This window comes from Poromitra crassiceps (genome assembly GCF_964638095.1).
Source record: "Poromitra crassiceps genome assembly, chromosome: 9".
In the NCBI taxonomy this organism is placed as follows: domain Eukaryota; kingdom Metazoa; phylum Chordata; class Actinopteri; order Beryciformes; family Melamphaidae; genus Poromitra; species Poromitra crassiceps.
The window spans coordinates 13,330,959-13,350,854 of NC_139630.1; the positions used below are offsets into that span (position 1 = coordinate 13,330,959).

The 19,896-nt window shown below is 44.0% G+C and overlaps 2 protein-coding genes across 2 annotated transcripts in view; one reads left to right on the top strand and one right to left on the bottom strand.

Moving 5' to 3' along the window:
• The window catches only part of reps1 (RALBP1 associated Eps domain containing 1), a 77,819-nt gene extending 70,906 nt beyond the window's left edge, over positions 1–6,913 (bottom strand). The window contains exon 1 of the mRNA XM_083643624.1: positions 6,684–6,913. Coding sequence (XP_083499750.1) covers positions 6,684–6,836 — 153 coding nt within the window. The 5' untranslated portion in view covers positions 6,837–6,913. The remainder of the gene's footprint in view (positions 1–6,683) is intronic.
• A 3,467-nt stretch (positions 6,914–10,380) lies between these two features.
• Positions 10,381–18,037, top strand: abracl (ABRA C-terminal like). The gene is made up of 3 exons (XM_083643623.1): positions 10,381–10,478; positions 11,653–11,718; positions 15,439–18,037. The coding sequence occupies exons 2-3, from the start codon at positions 11,658–11,660 to the stop codon at positions 15,615–15,617; spliced, it is 240 nt and encodes a 79-aa protein (XP_083499749.1). The 5' UTR covers positions 10,381–10,478; positions 11,653–11,657; the 3' UTR covers positions 15,618–18,037.
• Positions 18,038–19,896: the final 1,859 nt, after the last annotated feature.

The window sequence follows — 19,896 nt, forward strand, 5'->3', positions numbered from 1 at the left end:
AGGAAGGCGGGCTCCTTTGATCAGCGTGGGTGTAGGTAAGATTGAGACAGAGCGAGACAGCATTACATAGCGATTTATTATACATAGAGAATTTCAGCAATTTAGCGTCAGATTTAGAGCGAGTTGGTTAGCGTAGTTGATTTAGTTTGTAGTTGTTAGTACAGTAGTAGTGTTTAGTATAGTCTTTATAAAGACTTTGTTTAGATAGATAGTTAGCGGTAGTTTCAGTTAGTGTTCATTGTAGTTAGCTTAGCACATTTAGCCTTTAGCGTCAGTTCATTTTAGTATTTAGCCTTTATTCTAGTTCAGTTTATTCTAGTTCAGTTTGATCGAGTTGGTAGCCGGTAGATTAGCCTTATTTCAGTTCAGTTTGAGCTAGTCGTAGCAGTAGTTTTATTTCAGTTTAGTTGGGAGCGGGTGGCGTGTTTGTGCCATGCCGGCCAAACGCAAGCGGTCTTCGGCGACCACACGCAAGCGATCGGCCGATCAGAGATCACTGCTTGATTTCTTTTCCGTCCGAAACGAGCTTGTGCCGGAGACCGATTCCGAGGTCTCGGATGATGAACGGGGTGAGCCTCTGGATGTCGCGGTTGCGGCTGCTGGACTGACTGAGTCCGAGTCGAGTGACATCACGTCTTCCCCAGACGTGGAGGACTCTGAAGATGAGTGGGCCCCATCCAGGAGCGAAGGTCCACAGAGCAGTGGTAAGACGATGTTTGAGATGACTTGTGTAACTTGTGTAAATGTAATTACTATGACTGTACAAAAGCCAGCAGTCAGTCAATTCATTTTACTGAATTTCAGACTCTGAAGATGAGCCTGAAGCAGCCAGCTGTAGCGGTACAGCACCTGGTGCCACAGCCTCTAGTGCCAGGAAAATGGGTAAGAGCACACTTCAGAATCAGGTTTATTTTCACATCACAGGTTCCAGCCAGAATTCCAGAAATTCTAGAACTCCAGAATTCAGTACCACACATATAAAAAAACCCTATTTTATGGTAATTATGTATTTCTATAATTTGCAGATGGAGCTGGAAGTGGGACACGTCCTCGGCCTGCAGGTCCTGCTGAGTGGAGTGATGCTGACTGGGAGCCAACCCACATCCCATTCAGAGCAGAACCGGGTCCTCATAGTGGTGGTGCTGCCTCACCAGTGGAGTTCTTCCAGCTCTTCCTGGACAATGAGCTGCTCCAGGCCATCGTAGCACAAACTAACTTGTATGCTCATCAGTGCATCAGTCAGGTGAGCGAGGCTCTGCCACATTCGAGGCTTGGGAGGTGGAAGGACACTGATGTGGCAGAAATCAAGAGCTTCTTGGGACTGTACTTCCTCACTGGGATCGTGCAGAAGCCTGAACTGTCCATGTACTGGACCACAGATGAAGTGACTGCTACCCCCCACTTCCCCAGAACCATGTCTCGCAACCGCTTTCAGCTCCTGACACGATTCCTCCATTTCTCTAACAATTTTGATGTTGATGGTGCAGACAGGTTGTACAAGGTCCGGCCAGTATTGAACGACCTGTTAGAAAAGTTCAGAGCCATGTTGACACCAAGTCAAAACATTAGTATTGATGAGGGGATGCTCCTGTGGCGTGGGCGGTTGGCCTTCAAGGTGTACAACCCACAGAAACCCATAAAGTATGGGATAAAATCATACATCCTCTGTGACTCCGAGACAGGTTACTGCTACAGCATGAAGCCCTACTGTGGTGAGCGGTCCACCCTAGGCGAGACAGTGGAGTTCCTCCTCGGGGACTTGGCAGGGCAGGGGTACCACTTATACATGGACAACTATTACAACTCTGTTGGAATGTGTGCACAGCTGCTGGAGTGTCAGACACATGTCTGTGGCACTCTGAGGAGGAACAGGGGCGAGCCACCTGCTACAAAGGTTACCAACCACACCGTGAAGCTGGGGGAAACTGTCATGCGCCACAATGGTGGCACCATGGTTCTGGCCTGGCGAGACAAGCGCATCGTCAAAATGGTTTCCACGCTGCACGATGACACGATGGAGACGGTGCAGGTCAGGCAGAAAGGCAGCAGAGAGAGGGTCCCACATGCAAAACCCAAGTGCGTTGTCGACTACAACAAGTACATGAATGGGGTAGACAGATTGGACCAGAACATTGCCTACTATCCCTTTGCCAGGAAGACATCCAGGTGGCCATTCAAGTTTGTCATGTACATGTTTCAAATGTCTTTTTATAACGCCTTTGTGCTGTACAAAGCTAAACACCCAGCTAAACGCCAGAGAAAGTGTAAAACATTGATGGCTTTCATCCTGAGTGTTGTCACTGCATGGACCAGACCTGTGGTGGAGGAGGAGGTGGGGGCTGGGGTGGAGGAGGAGGAGGTGGGGGCTGGGGTGGAGGTGGGGGCTGGGGTGGGGGGTGGCGGGGAGGAGGTGGGGGGTGGGGGGGAGGGCAGTGACCAACCTGCAACCAGGCCGGGCCGGGCACCATACCTGGACCCTCCAAGCAGGCTGGATGTCGATCTAGCGGGCCATCACATGGCCATGTATCCAGCCACATGCAAAAAAGCTGGCCCAACGAGGAGGTGTAGAGTTTGTCTAGAGAGAGGTGTTAGAAGCGAGTCACGCTACCGTTGTGTCATGTGTAATGTCCCATTACACAGGGCTGAGTGCTATGAGGTGTACCACTCAGAGAGGAACCGTGCTCGGTGGCACAAGTAGGCATGGGTCGTAAAAAAAAAAAAAAAACTGCCTGTTTTTGATGCACTTTGTTTGATTGTTTGCTAGCTAGCAGGAATACATAAAAAGCACCTGCCGATTTTCATGTAACTTTGTGGATGGGTGTAACATGGGCCAAGGAAGTACCCATTACATTTTGGAGCAGTTCTGGATTCGGTGTACGAGCCCAAACCGGTTTGATCACGAACCGAAAAAAACAATAAAAAAAAAAACATGTAAAAAAAAAAAAAAAGCTGAGTGACCTGTGGTCTGCTGTTGTTTTGTATTTATTTTGACATTTATTTATTTTATTATGGTATTATTCCTCCATTATTGAAAACAACTATTGTTCAGATGTCTGATGTCTCACTGATGGCAAAAATAAATGGTTAAAGTGACTTTTCTGCCTGTTTGATTGAATTTCACAAAACTGCGATTATCTCAGCTTTCTGCCTCAGACCCTGAAACCATGCTGTACTCAACGGCTAATATCTACATAACTACTAACTCTACAAACTAACTCTTTTAGACAGAGAAAGTACACATTCTATTAGTACTTTTGAGATATTGTATGTTCACCAAGTCCAAGCAGAAAACAATCCTCGGCTCTTGTAAAATGAGCCATAATCCTCAAAAAACGCCTTGGCAGAAGCTACCTACAGCAAGAAAAAAACGGCTGGCAGTCAATGTGTTAATTGATGAAAAAGTAGCCATGTGCAGTAATAATACAGAAAATTGAGGATTTGATACTTGGAGCTGCAATACTTTGAGCTGTATCGTGATGCATCGTGGAATCGAATCGAATCGTTGACAGATGAATCGTAATCGAATGGAAACACTTCATGAGACGATGCACAGTCTGGTGAGAGTGTACTCTGTACTACAGTGCATATATTTGAGCTGTATGAGTATATTAGAAACCAGGAGCTGATGTACCCCCAGGGAGGTGAACTTCATAACAATCATGATGAGTCCTTAGGTATGAGTTCCTAAGAATTGAGAAGCACAACACCACCACCAACAGCTGGCTGAAGATTTTTTTGCTGATCAAGTGCTTATCTGAGTATGCCGTGCATACAAACTAAAGACACCGATGACTTTCCTCAGCTGTTACAACATGACACACTCACTGCATGCGTTTCACAAGCCAGCAGAAGGACCATCATACAGATTGGGAGTAGTCGAAGATTACAACAGATTGTCATTGTTGCACACAGCTCCCCTGTTGACCTTGAAAGGGATGCTGACTCACAAACTGCAAATATTAGCCTGTTGAGAGAGCTGGAGTCACGAGAATGGATCTGGCTGCTACTCACTCACACCTCACAACTCAAAGACAGGCCAGGCAGACTCTGGCTACTAGTACTAGTACTTCATTTAAATTCTATTGATATAACAACTGACTGAATAAAGGTGAACAAATTAAAGAGAAATACATTTCTGATACGTTTGCCAATGCAATGCATGGCATTTATTATGAATAATGTTGTAGGACGGAGTTCCAGCGTGTCTTGCATGATTGTGCAAGCTATTTTTATGAAGGTGCTATATAATTTATGTTTACGTTCTAGACAGCCAATGCACTGTAGGCTCTTATGTTGGAGACAGGAAACGGAAGTGTGTGTGTGTTGTTGTGGGGGCGCTTGACGCTAGGTTATGCTGGAAGGGGAAGAATAATAGAGCTGGCGTCTCATGCTGAGATTGTTCAAGATTGGAGTTGCCCCGTTTATTGGTTTTTATATCAAAGTATTCACCTTATGTTCAGACCTTACAGTAGGCCAAATTCTTCCGGGTCCTTTTAACACTTCCGGCGGTCACGGCGCAAAATAAGAGAGTTGTTTTTGGAGCGGACAGTGAAGGGGGCAAAATAAAGAATGTAGCCTACTACTTTGAGCTCGGTACACAGCAAGCAAGCGAGTATCCACTGTTAGCCAGGTCAGATAACGTTATCGTCGACAATGACGACGAGCATTTTCTTGTAAAACATACCTGGACTCCAACAAAGAAAGCTTCAGATAGTTTTCTCTCCTCAGAGTTGCGCTCGAGCCACTTACGTCTATAAGACCCGCAGACGTTAACGTAATTCCCTGGAATGCGAGACTTAACAAGCCAGTTACATGGCGTTGCATTCTTAGACATTGCCGTTTGCTTTTATTTGGTATGTTACATACAATTGGCTAAATTATTAGTTAATTCAGAGTTAGATGCTGCTCAGCCTGTTTACAACGAGGTGGAGGCGTGAAGAAAAAGATGCAGTGTTTAACCGACTAGTAAAATACTAAACGATTAATAAATGAGTAGGCGGTTAAACGATTAAACGACTAGTCCTGCACATCCCTAACTACTACTCACATCTCACAACTCAAAGACAGACCAGACAGGTTCTGGCTAATCACACCTCACAAATCAAAGACAGACCAGGCAGGCTCTGGTTACTCACACCTCACAACTCAAAGACAGGCCAGGCAGGTTCTGGCTACTACTCACATCTCACAACTCAAAGACAGACCAGGCAGGCTCTGGTTACTCACACCTCACAACTCAAAGACAGGCCAGGCAGGTTCTGGCTACTACTCATATCTCACAACTCAAAGACAGGCCAGGCAGGCTCTGGCTACTACTCACACCTCACAACTCAAAGACAGGCCAGGCAGGTTCTGGCTACTACTCACATCTCACAACTCAAAGACAGGCCAGGCAGGTTCTGGCTAATCACACCTCACAAATCAAAGACAGACCAGGCAGGCTCTGGTTACTCACACCTCACAACTCAAAGACAGACCAGGCAGGCTCTGGCTACTACTCATATCTCACAACTCAAAGACAGGCCAGGCAGGCTCTGGCTACTACTCACACCTCACAACTCAAAGACAGACCAGGCAGGCTCTGGCTACTACTCACACCTCACAACTCAAAGACAGACCAGGCAGGCTCTCTGGCTACTACTCACACCTCACAACTCAAAGACAGGCCAGGCAGGCTCTGGCTACTACTCACACCTCACAACTCAAAGACAGACCAGGCAGGCTCTGGCTACTACTCACACCTCACAACTCAAAGACAGACCAGGCAGGCTCTGGCTACTCACACCTCACAACTCAAAGACAGACCAGGCAGGCTCTGGCAACTTACACCTCACAACTCAAACACAGACCAGGCAGGCTCTGGGTAGGCTCATGTGGAGTGACCACAACACCAATCCTGTGGTAAGTTAGGAGCACATGTCTCAGTTTGACCAATATGGGCTGACAAGAATTAGGCCTATATAAGCAACTGACTTTACTTTTGGAATCAGAATCAGAATTGTTTTATTTGGTCATAGTATGTTTGCAGCATCTCCCACTGGGTTTAGAGACACAATTCTGTTGGATCAGGTGATGTGACGACTTTGTACAGAGCACACTGTGTGGGCACCGTGACACTGGTTTTGCATTTCCACCAAGTCAGCTCAATCCAGCGGCGAACAGACAAGCAGATGTTGATGAGGACAGGAAAGAGTGGGCAGTGAGCTGGAGCAGAGGGGTGATGAGGACTAGCCTGGGTAAACCCATCCCCCACGTGACCTGCTCTCAGACCTGTTCTCAGGTGGCTGGGTTTACCTAGGCTAGATGAGGACACCATTCTTTTACATTACAAAGCTATTCAACACGAGTCACAGACTGACAATACCCAATTATAGTTGGGAGTGCAGATGACATAACAGCTCATGTATGTGTAAGATCACAAATGAATGCTCAAATTGATTTCAGATTGTGTTACTTGGATTTGGCTAAAGCTAACATTAGCCCAGAAGAAGGTGTGTCTCTTTTGCTACGCAACGCTAACCAACAAGGCTAACGATAGCTTTCCCGGATGGCAGGTCAGCTTTGACAGCCAAGCGAGTCTGTCAAATGTCTTAAATAACATCGCTGCGTTTGGTCACCAGCCTCGTAACGTTAGTAGTCTGATAGTTTAGATTATAGACTGTAACTTGCTAACGTTAGCTTACCTGCAGGACAACTTCGCTGGGTAGCTGGGCCGCCCGGAAAAGGTCAAGAACTCTTCCATTAGAAGCCACTTTTTTGGTGTTGTCCGTGTCGCAATAAACGAACAAATCCGAGTAATATTTCTGCTCCACATCAGTTAATGTGAGACTTTCCATTGTAGTACCAAACGAACCCTAGAAGCGGACTAGTTGGCTATTGATTAGCCCGTGGCCAATGGCTGGGGCAGGATCCAAAAATGGGCGAGACTTCAGGATCCCAACTATAGCTAGCGTTACTGCACTAGCTAACGTTTAAGGTTAGCAATGATGATATGAGCAACGAGCTGCCGCTCTTGTGCCGTCTTGTCTTCTGATCCGGGTTTGGGTAAAAGTCCCACACACACACAGCCTGCATGCAATCCGAGGCGAACGCCACTCAACTATTCAGACGTGGAATTCTTCCACACAAGCTAATCACTGAACTTGTTGGGCTAGCCGAGCCAAGTAGCCAACAGCTGGCTTAGTACAAGCCAGCGAGCTAACCGCTAGCTACCTTGAATCAAAGTCAGTGTCACTGAAGCTAACTAGCAAGTCCGAAAGTGCGTCCCTCTGCTTTAGCCTGGACGTCTGGCACGTTCACCTCGCTGGATACAGCAGGACTTGTTCTCCCTCTGTTCCGTGACGGGACTGTGTTTACGCGTTCAGCGTGAAATACATTCCTCTGCTTTGCGGAGCCCTTCAGAAGTAAAGTTTGGGGATCTTTTGGCTCCTTCCTCCAGCAGTAGTCATAGCCGCCATTCCTACCGCCAGTGTCAAGCAAGTCAGAGTTAAATTAGACTTCCGGCCGGTACATTTCTTCAAATTAAAATCATTATTTTTTAGTAATGCAAATAGGGTAATGCTAATAGGTCCTAATCCAAGTAAGAATTAAGAATATATTTAAAGAGACATCTACAGTTAATGAAGACTATCTTTTTGTGCACTCCAATATACATTTATCCTCCGAACATGACAAACTTTATACTTTTGTTTTTTGTTTTGAAGCCAAAGTCCCACAACGTAACTTCTGGTTTTATCCCGGCTAACTCTGGCTAACTTGATGCCCCGTGACGTCATTGAGCAGACGGTGCGAGTCATGAGCGTGCGTGCATGTGTGTGTGCGTGTGCGTGTGTGTATATGTATGAAATCGAGTCATTCAAAAGCATACAATAATCATCAATCAACAGACAGAAAACACAACAATTTACAAACACAGGGGTATCATGTTACAATAACTACAGCCATTGAATAAAAACTAGGCATCTCGCACGCTACGCGTGCTCAATTCCTAGGCTTGGCTGCTGCGTGGCCTCGCCTGCCCTATTGGCGCACGCAATGTCTCCCTCTCTCTCTCCCTCAGTCTCTCCCCCCCCCCCCTCAGTATCTCCCCCCTCTCCCCCTCCCTCAGTCTCTCTCCCTCTCCCTCAGTCTCTCTCTCCTCTCTCTCTCACCCTCCCTCAGTCTATCTCATGTGTGTGTGTGTGTGTGTGTGTGTGTGTGTGTGTGTGTCACTGATGACATCATCAGTGATGTCACAATGCCTATATGTAGGCTATAATGGTGCCTTCCATTGAAAGTCAGTGTCTGAAGTACTGACGCAGTATTTCCGTGTTCCGCTCTAAATGCGTTCGAGTGCAATTGCGTGGAAAAATGCAAACATGGACGGCTAGTAGGCTACCGCATGCTTCTAACAAGCACAAATCAACTGTATGTGAATCAAAATGACAACTAAAAGTTGCTTCATAACACAAACACTACATAAAGTGAAACATTTGTGAAAAAGTAACTGCTTATCACCGTGTGTGTCTATTTGTGCGCCGCCATGTTAATTGTGACGTCAGAGTGTTTATCTCGGCAAACTCGGGCTTGGTGAATGCTGCCCGAGTTTCCGACTTGGAATTCCATCTTGAATGCCCGTCCATTGCACTTTTCCCTGGAGGTCATTTTTTCTGAAATTCCGAGTGCAATGGAATGCAGGGTAACATCACAGTGGTATGACATCATTGATGACATCACTGATGGCATTATGTAATTAGGGCAATCACCTAATTAAAATATCCAGCTCCTTCAGGTCACCCGCAAGGGTGCCCTTTACACCCCCTGAAAGTTTCAGCCCGATCGCACGTAAAACGGCATAGCTGTGGCGGCACAAAAATTTAAACAGAGAACAGAGCCCACATTGCCAAATTTATAGACCCGTGGGGACCCCCCTGTGAGTTTCGCCCCCCTGGTCTGGAACATGACATCATCACTGATGACATCACTGATGACATCATCACTGAACTTATTAGCCTCAGCTAGTGTGGCCTCAGCCAGGAAGGATGACATCCCTGATGACATCATCACTGACATCACTGATGACATCACATCATTAGGTAATTAGAGCAATCACCTAATTAAAAAATCCGGCTCCATAGAAGGGGCTGACTTTCATTAAAGAAGACCTATACATAGATGGTCATTTTGCATCCTTTGACCTACTGAAGAGGAAGTTTGAGCTGTCCAGCACGCACTGGCTCACATACCTGCAAATCAGAAATTATGTTCGATCCAAGATCCAGGCTTTTAAAGCACTCCCAAATGAGCATGCTTTTTTCAATGTTTTATTGAGTCCTCCTCACTCCAAGCATCTCATCTCTAGATTTGTATGTCTGCTTGACAACTGTGCTATAGCCTCTACTGAAAGGATCAGAGAAGCGTGGAAGGGGGAACTTGGCATTGCCTTATCTGACATTATATGGGGTAGGAGCATGTCTGTGGTACAACTCTGTTCAGTTAATAGCAGACACCAGCTGATCCAATTTGCACAAACTTTTTTTCCTTCTCTTTTTTTGACAGTGTGTGCAACCCAGTGCAGGACATCTACTTCCACTCCATATATGGGCCAACTGTCACGATGAAGTCAGATGGGCATTTATGCTGCCTTCAAGTACAATTGGAAATATCACAAATACAGGGGTAGCACACATGGATGAAATTGCTGCACTGAGGTCAGGTAAAGATGGCAGATACAAGGTTCTGGGTTGAAAAATACTGTTCAAGCTTTCAAGTCAAACTTTAGAACTTGGGGTTTGGACTGTCGATGGTTTGGCCCAGTGATAGGCTACTCAAACCGAGGCTATACCACATGCGGCTCCTTTATGGGTAGTTGTGGCTCTTTTAAGTCCTGCTACTTAAAATAAATAAATAAATAAATAAATAAATAAATAAATAAATAAATACGAATCTTAAAAAAAATAAAGGGAGGAAAGGGACTTTTTGGGGGATTGCGGCTCTTCCAAAGATTTTTTTTTGTCAGTTTGGCTCCTGAGTAGGGCAAGGTTGGTTGCGTACCACTGGTTTGGCCATGGACCCTCCCTGACCTCTCCATCTTTCCGAATTGAGCAAGATGAAGCGATTTTCATCACATACGTTTGCCATGGAATGATACAACTACTATCTGGTTTCTTGGAGTAAACATTAACATGAATTATCATTGATTTTTATAAATAAATAAATAAATAAATAAATAAATAAATAAATAAATAAATAAACAACAAACAAACAGACTGAGACACAAAACCACTTTGGTCACAGATAGGGTCCATTTTATTTTCATTTCAGACCAAAGGTACTTTAATGCCGCGACAAGTACAGTATGTATGACTTCTCATCCGATCAGGTGTAGGTTAGGGGTTTCCAAGCAGCACTTGAAAGCAGCAGCATTCTCCACCCGGCGTCGGCTGACTCGGCTCACACACAAACTCGTGCATCAGAAAAGCTATAGCAATTGCTGTCAGGTAATTAACCTACATATTTCAGACTAACGATTTACATTACAAACGGGGCGTGCATTGTTTTGATAAGTTTTGCCATCATACATTTGTTTGTTTGTTTTTTGTAACAACCAGTCCTCGGTACGCCCCGGGCACTAGCTAGCTGTAGCTATTATTGTGAGCACTGTCCTGTAGTAGTAGGGTCATATTTTATATGACGTCGCTGCAGCAGTCATGTAGCACATCATCTAAATATGAATATTGAACCGTACTGAAAATGACTGTTGACTGACGTTACTGAAAGAAGTGTAACAAGGTTGTGATGGCTAGCTACTAGGAATGCTCATCTACTTCCGCATTGATGATGTCTGCCCATGTCATGCTGTAACTTGTAACTTGATTACCCAACAATCCTTTTCCCAATTACTTGTTCTCTGTACACTGATCGTCTGTCACGGTGTTTTGGGCATAGATGTAATCATTTCGAATAATATTATAATATTTATTGCCCAGATTGGCTCTTGCATGGAGAGAATGTTGGTGCCAAACTATATTCGCAATTCTATCAATTTAACGATGCATCACTTATGGGCAAATTAAGGTTAGGTGTAGAAAATAACTGTATGCCTCCACTGAATAGACAGGGTCTGCTAGAACATTCGGCCTGCATTTGATCACCAAACAGACGTTTATTTGTTAATAAACATCTCAACTTTAACAGCTGGCTCACGATGCTCTCTACTGCTCACATCTGTGCATTTCGGTGGTGCGAGTGTGTGGGGGGAAATAGGAAAACCAAATCGAAAAGCTAAAAATGTATTGAAATAATAGCAGCTTGGTGGATTGGATGTATGCCGATTTGAGGAGTCGATGCTAATCGATTTTGTACGATCTTAAGCTGTGTTCTACAAAGTATTAGCCTTTTCCTACAAGCAAGGCGACCTTAAATGGATCGATTTTTGAATGACGTTTGGCCTTCAGTTTTCGCCATACAAGACAGGATGATGTGCATCAGGGCTAATTGTCCCCCAAGCCACAATTTAGATCACAGTTTTTGAGAGTGAGATTATTTATTAGAAATGAAAGACTACCATGGCCATCAAACAGCTAGGCAATGTGCCATCTTACATGCTTTGCTGAAAATGTAATGTCTCGTCAGGGTGAATGAGTCTAAACTTACTTTTGTTTGCCCTTCTAGTGACAATGAATGTCGAACATGAAGTAAAGCTGCTCATCGAGGAGATTAAGCGACTTGGCAGTACAAGTGAGTCCGGGCTGGGATTGTGTAATTGTGTCTGTGTCTGTTAACCCTCAGGCTCTTCTGTTTTGTGTCTGTCAGGCTCTTCTATGTTGCATGTCAACACGACACTAATGAACAGCCCTCGTTCCACCTAGCCAGAATTCTTTAGGGAATCTGTGTCGGGCGTTAAACTCATCTTATCTCTGCACTTTGAAGTCACAGGTAGGCTCGCGTGGGGCAACCTTATTATATCGGAAGCCTAGTTGCGCCAAAAAGTGAACGGTTATCCTTTTAAAAGACAAAGTTTGACGAGATACGGCCAGTTATCTGGAAGCAGGGTCCAGGTAGCAATGCGCACTGGCATCATTTGGTGATTCCGCTGGGAAAAATAAATTGAGCTTCTGGGCTAGTGCATGTTAACCCATTGATACCTGATGCAGCATTTGCGTGTATATCCCTCATTTGTGTGCGTATCCCTTTAAGACGCGGTTCGCGGTCTTAAAGGGATACACACACAAATGCTGCATCAGGTATCAATGGGTTAAAAGAGCCTTTTTTTAAGGTTGCATTGGCAATTTGAGCAATGTGTCACATCTGCCATCTGACCATCTTTGCTGTTACGCGTTCGGGAGCTGTCTAGAATGCATTGCAAAATGTCTGTAGAAGACGGAATGATGCGTCTGGACTCTGTTTCCAGACAACTGGCAGATTCTCGTCAAACTTTGTCTTTTAAATGAATAACCGCCCACTTTTTGGCGCAACTAGGCTTCCGATATAATAAGGTTGCCCCATGCGAGCCTACCTGTGACTTAAAAGTGCAGACATAAGGTGAGTTTAATGCCCGACACACAGATTACCTAAAGAATTTTGCTTAGGTGAATGGAGGGCTCTTAATACGTGTACTGTTGACAGGCAACGATCTAAGAGCCTGAGGGCTATGTGTCTGTATACAAGGGATCAGCCGAGCAGCATTTTGCTAAACAAACTCTCTTGGCCATTTTTTTTACCTGGTTAAATGCTAATAAATAAATAAATAATAATAATTAAATTGAATTTTCTTTGACAGCCCTAGCAGGTAGAGACAGGAAAACCTATGTGGGCTTATTCTGGGTCTCTACCTCAGAAATGAAACCAATATAAATACTAATCAAAGCATAATGAACCTTGTGATGTTGATCAGTTATCCCCGGCGCATACTACTCCTATTCTTGGAAGCCTAAATAGACTGGAGCACCAAGTCACTCTGAGTCTCCTCTGCACCAACAATATTATGGAGACCATTCCTTACAGCAGACGTAGTGGCACCTTATCTCACAGACAATCAGTTGTGTAGATAGAACAGCCATTCCCAACCTGTGAACTGGGGCCCACTGGTGGGCTGCAAAAGTATTGCAAGTGGGCCTCCAAATCATTTGCAAAACATTATAATCTTTGTGGGGGAAAATACAATTACTATTTATGTATGAGAATGCATTTCTCCATTATTGAATGATATTTGATGTGTAATAAATTATTTGTTCATTAGTCTATTTTAGACAGCCCCTGTGTGGTGCTGATGATGGACAGCTCCTTTTATCGTTAAAATAAAAAAGTGCGCTGAGTGCAAACAGTTGTATTATGGGATGTGCGTTTCCCAGGCAACGACACACGTTGACACATTTTGGAACAGCGCTGCACGCTGGCACGATGCTCCTAAAAGCAAAACGTTTATTGTTTTTGAAGGATTTGGCATCTTCTATTACTGTCAACACTGTCCACAACAGTATTGTTGTATTGTAAAAATATGCCATAAAGGTTTATTGACATTTTGGGGAGAGCAGGGTGGGGGAGTGGGGGGGGGGGGGAATCCGCCAGGCCTGTAGAATGGTAGGGGTCCGGGAAACACTGAAAGCGCTATTCAAACAACTGTAACAAGTGTAGGAATTTAGCCAGGGGCAAGGACAAAAATGCCCCCAAGAAATCTCAGAATGCCCCCAAAAAACATGATCCAGGGGCAATTCATTTCCATCTCTAACACACACTCAACACCTGCAAGCTGGTTGCCAGAAGAAGACGAAGAAAACACACTCACACAAACAGTGAGTGCGCTGTTGTCCACAATACGCTTTAGCAACTTTGTGCAGTAATTACTTTTTTTAAGTGACCCCCCCCCCCCCCCCCATTTTGTTTAAATGCCCCCCAGACCGTGGGGGCAAAATTTGCCCCCAAAATATTTTTACAATTTCCTACACTGTGTAACAAATGTATAAAAGGGCTTTCAAAATGTTTGCCACACAAACGATGCATAACACAGGCCTCAGTCTGTGAGCCGATGAAAATCCCCTGGCTGACACTGAGAGCTTTCAGGCTATTGACTCTGTTCCTCTTGCTGCTTTTTCCATCAGCTGATACGTTTCAAACACAACTGGCAGCAGATCAGCTGATACATTTCAAACACAACTGGCAGCAGACTATTTTCAGTGGCCATTGATCCACTGTTATTTTTAGTATTTCCATAGAAATACAAGTTACGAATCCCTTCACCATTCGTACATGTTTTATTATCACACTGTCTGTGTGTATTTATTGGTAGAAAGATTTAAGCAAATCATGAGATTATGGCTTAATATTAGTTAGTCTCTCCATCTTCGGTGCTCAGCGCTCATAGAGCTCAACAGTCATGTGACGTTTCTTGCCCCAGAAGTGAGTTTCCCTTCATTTTCTCCACAGACATTTAGACAAATCCTTATACAACGAGTTTAATTTAAGGCTTGATCAAGCCAACCAGTCTTCCAGAGAATCGTGAGTGACCATAAACCATTTAGCTTTTTGGTCCGAGTTAAATGTTATGTGGTCTCTCCTGTTTCTAAATATATCTGAGCCGTTTAGTTTGAACGAGTAAAACTATTTTAAGTTTTTTTTAAATAAGCATTTTACGAAATGTCTATGGGAAAATAAATGGCGGATGAAAAACTCTGGTACCGTGTTGAAGCAGGAAGTGACGTTCACTTTGGCTCTTTATACCCATAACACCTCCCCTCACCGTGTTGAAGCAGGAAGTGACGTTCACTTTGGCTCTCTACACCCATAACACCTCCCCTCACCCTCCTCTGGTACCGTGTTGAAGCAGGAAGTGACGTTCACTTTGGCTCTCTACACCCATAACACCTCCCCTCACCCTCCTCTGGTACCGTGTTGAAGCAGGAAGTGACGTTCACTTTGGCTCTCTACACCCATAACACCTCCCCTCACCCTCCTCTGGTACCGTGTTGAAGCAGGAAGTGACGTTCACTTTGGCTCTCTACACCCATAACACCTCCCCTCACCCTCCTCTGGTACCGTGTTGAAGCAGGAAGTGACGTTCACTTTGGCTCTCTACACCCATAACACCTCCCCTCACCCTCCCCTTCCAAGCATGTAGGAGAACAAACGGTGGCCGTGAAACTCGCGAATAACTCAAAAGGCCCTCTCTAGAGCCAGTGTTTGGTTTGTCCCTTCTGGGCTTCTGTAGAAACATGGTGGTGCAACATGGCGGTCTCTGTGGAAGAGGACCCGCTCCCCATGTAGATATAAAGGGCTCATTCTAACTTAACGAAAACACACTTCTTATTTTCAGGTGAATTACACTCATTAAAACATACTTATGATTATTAGTTTCATTTGTGCCAATAGATCCCCCTAAATACACACACTGCTCCTTTAACTTCCACTGTAGTAGGTCATCCCCGCTGTCTGTGATCAGTCGCTACCCGCCTGTCATTTCAGATGCTGAGGGCAAAACCAGCGTGACGTTTGGGGTGCTGTTCCACGACGACCGCTGTGCCAACATGTTCGAGGCGCTGGTGGGCACCCTGAGGGCCGCCAAGCGGAAGAAGATCGTCACCTACTCGGGCGAGCTGCTGCTGCAGGGCGTGCACGACGACGTCGATATCGTGCTGCAGTGACCGCCCGCGTGCCCCTCGAGGACATCCCGGTTTCTACGAATGCCTTCCCAAAGACCTTTTTGGAGTGATTGCTTGAGCTTCCACACCGGAATACCCGGATACCCAAACTGAGCCTTATTGATCAGTATTCTTCCGCCTTCAGAGAAATATTGAAGTTTGAAAAAAAAACTTGATTGGAATTTGTTGATTGCAGTAATTTATGTTAAATTACACGTTTGTCTGTCTTCCCTGATGTACGAGGCTCAATATTCTCAATTGCCAGACAGATTCGACCGACCACTAGGCGTTCTGTGCTCTGGTATATTTTCATTTGATCCTTTTTCATTTTTCATTTGTCCTAGACAAGCTCAACCAATCACAAAAAGGTATTTGAGAGTATTTTGGATACACTTTCTTTTTCTTTTATTTTTTTTGTTTTTAACCGGATCTGCCTCTACGTCCCTATTCTCCGACCTCGCGCGCACAAGCGGGGTCACTGCGAGAAGTTTCATGTGATCTGGTGGTTACTACCACACTGCCCCCTGTCGACCCCCTGTAGCCCCCACGTTAGTGCATGAGAGAATAGGGCTTTAGGGGCATTTGCATTTTCAGACGATGAGGAAAACGCGGTGTTTCTCCCTTTCTCAGGCGCTGTCATTCACTAACCACGGGTCTAAAAATGTCAGCCAAGCATTTTGATACACTTGTCAGACTGTAAACGCACAGGTCAGGAATGTCACATTTTCTACAACAACACTGATCAGGATATCGTTTGTTTTTTTGTTTGTTTGTGGTGAAATTGTACGATAACCGTCGGAAACCGAACGCCTCCCTCACGAGCCCGTTTAACGCGTAGCGGTTTAAGCGGACAGTGGACGCACAGCACAAGATGCTGACGAGATTTAGCAACTGGTCATCCGTGCCTACATACAGTAACTGTATGTCGATGGTCTGAAAAATCACAGCGTTCCTCTTTAGAAGTTTTCTTGAGGCACATTTGTCCGGAATGGAGATTTTCGTAAGGCTGCACTAGGTGAGTTCGCACTCTGGCGGGCGGCAGCAGTTGCAAACGGTATGAATTATTTTTAAACGCTTGGTGGAGGACTTTCATTACCTCAAAATAATGTAACGCGACGTCAGTAAACTGGTGATCTCACGGAACGCTCGCTCTCCGGGAGATAGTTTGTATTTGCGCTTTTAAATGTCGATTCATCGTTTGAATGCCTGGATTTCATTTGCCTAGTGCGGCTTTTAAGTAGCTGGATCGGAGCGTGCGTCCACCCGTTGGCGTCGCCAAAACGGCAATTCCATTTGTTTACATGGTCATCTCTGCTACCTCTTGTGGACTTTGTAATAATGACGTTCTTCGACCGATTTCTCTTGAAAGCAAACGACGATTCCTTAAATAGAGACTACTAAGATTTGCAAGCGGATTTCAAGAAAGACTTTTGCACATTTCGATATTGTACATATGCAAAATATCGTAGCATAGTTTTTATTCCATCTTTTTATATGTGGCTGATGATGCGTTTCCTCTGCCTTTGTAGTGACTATAGGAAAGCAGAGGCGTTAAGCCAGTGGCGAATGTATTTCTTGTGCAATTCTTACTAATGACAGGGTGATTGGTGCCAAATGGAAAAAAACAGTTGGTTTTGTAGTGTTTCTCAGGACTGAATCAACGCAACCAAAATCTGTTGTAATTGACCTGTGACTTAAATTAGACGTCTTACTTAGGACACAAGAAGTGTATTTCTAGCTTTATTCTGTTTTCCTCCACATTCCTTTTTCTGTACTGCAGGCCTTTAAAAGGCATATTTCACACACACACACTCCCATTTTTATTAAATTAGCCTAATGTTTAATTTTTAGCTGCTGGTTGTTTAGGTAATTAAAATAGAAATGCTTGATTTATCTGACGAGTATAACAGAATAGTCAAATTTTTGGTTTCAGGACATTCCGGGTTGTTCTCTAAAGAATGTGGGTGTGGCATGGATGGTTCAAATGATTTGAAATCCAGAATCATCTCAATTAAAGTATGTTTTTAATGTTATAGAATATAACATTTACAAGTGTGGTTCTGATGATGGATGAGATAGAATTGTAGCCCACAAACGACCAGTTATGCGATAACCATCACACAGGACAACTAATGGAAAAAGCAGTGGTTTGCTTTTGAGATGTAGTCACTGTTAACGGCAATAGTTGTGGAAATAACACACAAAAGCAAAGATTGTTAGATAAATGCCGCTTTACAATACTGTCAATCTAGGAATTGAAGCTAAAATAGGAAGAAAGGGTTCTGCACCCCTTGAACATGCATCAAAGATCAGAATGTCTGAATCACTGTATTTTGTACTGGCAAGAACACATTCCTTGGTGAACGGGTTTCTATTACTGCAGAACACACTGCAAGAGGAATAAAAGGCTTTTAAACTTGAAACCTTTGAATCCGCCTCGGTGCCTGACTCCTCTCTCTTGTCTCTCTGGATCCCGGAACATGTGAGATAATGTATTTATACACAAATCTATTTCAGATGAGATTAAGCCGCTTCACAAATAGTCAGTGAGTAATTATGTGTGACTGAGGGAGGGAGGCCACAGCACGTGATAGTGATCAAACCAAGGTAGTGCACGGCCTTTTTACACAATCAATCCACTGATCTTAGAAATGCAAATAACAGAGATATAGCTTTATTTGTGATGTCTTTTTAGGTTTGATTCATGTATGTATGTATATCTATATGTGTATATATCTACTTAACATGTTTTAGTTGACATTGTTAGATCGATGTGTGCTTAAATACCATTTGTTATTCGATTTATGTTGGCTGTATCTAGCCATGCACTGATTTTTTTTTCTCTCCGTCCAATACCAATATTTTACCAATATCGTGATTATCGTCCCACCACCAATATGTGCTGATATGCATCTTTCTAAGAATATAATGGGTACAAATGCAGGCGCAAAACAGGTTAAGCTTTTCCACAATTTTAATCACGTTAGTTTTATTCTACTGCTGATGTAACAGTTTCACTAAGTGACAAACCTCTAGAAAAAAATTCTGCTTCGAAAATTGATCAAATATCGTCAGTAGAAACGATATCGGACCGATGCCAGTATTGCTTTTTAAAGCCGATATCGGTTGATATAGCTACTGACAGCGTGCCCATCCCTAACTGTATCCTATTACTATTTCCTGCTGTAACGACCCAATTTCCCCATAGTGTTATGTTACTACAATGCTGAAGAGAAGGAAGTGGAGATAGGCGATACTCAGGCAAAGAAGAATCCTGCAGTTTCAACTGGAAGCTTGGATTCTCAAGGTCTTCAACCCAGAAATGGGTCTCTCTGGTGGGTCTGGAGTAGACACGCTGGGGCCAGTGCATTGAACACCACCTGGAAGTGTCACCACCATGATGGAAACGTTTGCCCTCGTGTCACCCCGACTGCCGGGTGGTGAGACAGTGACGCCTCCCAACAGATATCTGACCCGGATTCCCCCTTCTCCCTGTCCCTGCATGCCTGGGACTCCCTTCTCCCCTCTGAGCCTGGTGCTGCGTTCATGTCCTGTGGGAAAGTCTGTAACGATTACGAAGCCTGTTCACGTGATTTGAATTGAACTGGGTTTGAGTCTTGTCAAGACGACACAAACTGTTTTGGTACAGTAGGTGCTCCTGATCAATTATTGAGTGATACATTTGGGTTCCGTTGATCAGCAAAGCAAAAATACCGCCGTGTCAACCACAAATGCAAAATCCTGCCATGACATTTCAACAGCTGTGATCACAAAAAATATATATTTTTCTTAATTAATTTTGTTGTATTTGAAAAGAAGAGATTCATACACTTAAAACGACATACACTTAAAAAGATGTACTTTTGCTCACTGTCCCATGCACCTGATTAATTTTCTTCAAAATTAGTGATTGTCTTCTCACACAGCCTAGATAGATACAGTAATAAGGACTTATTCTGGATGGAAGTTTCCCTTCTACTCTGAATTCATCAAGCTGTTTGGTTTCCATGATAATTCACATAGAAGCACACAGGCTATATATATATATATATATATATATATATATATATGTACATTATATATGTATATGTATGATACTATATAAAACCCCAACTAGTCAAGAACAAGTCCATAATGTAGACCGCACACTCCAAAGATGATGACCAAACTTGTCAAAAAGACTTGATTTATTTAAGAACAATGCGTTTCGCAGACGTGCTTCATCAGGTTCATTCACAAAGTGGAGATCACAAACACCTTTGTAGCGGGAATGGCCCGCCCC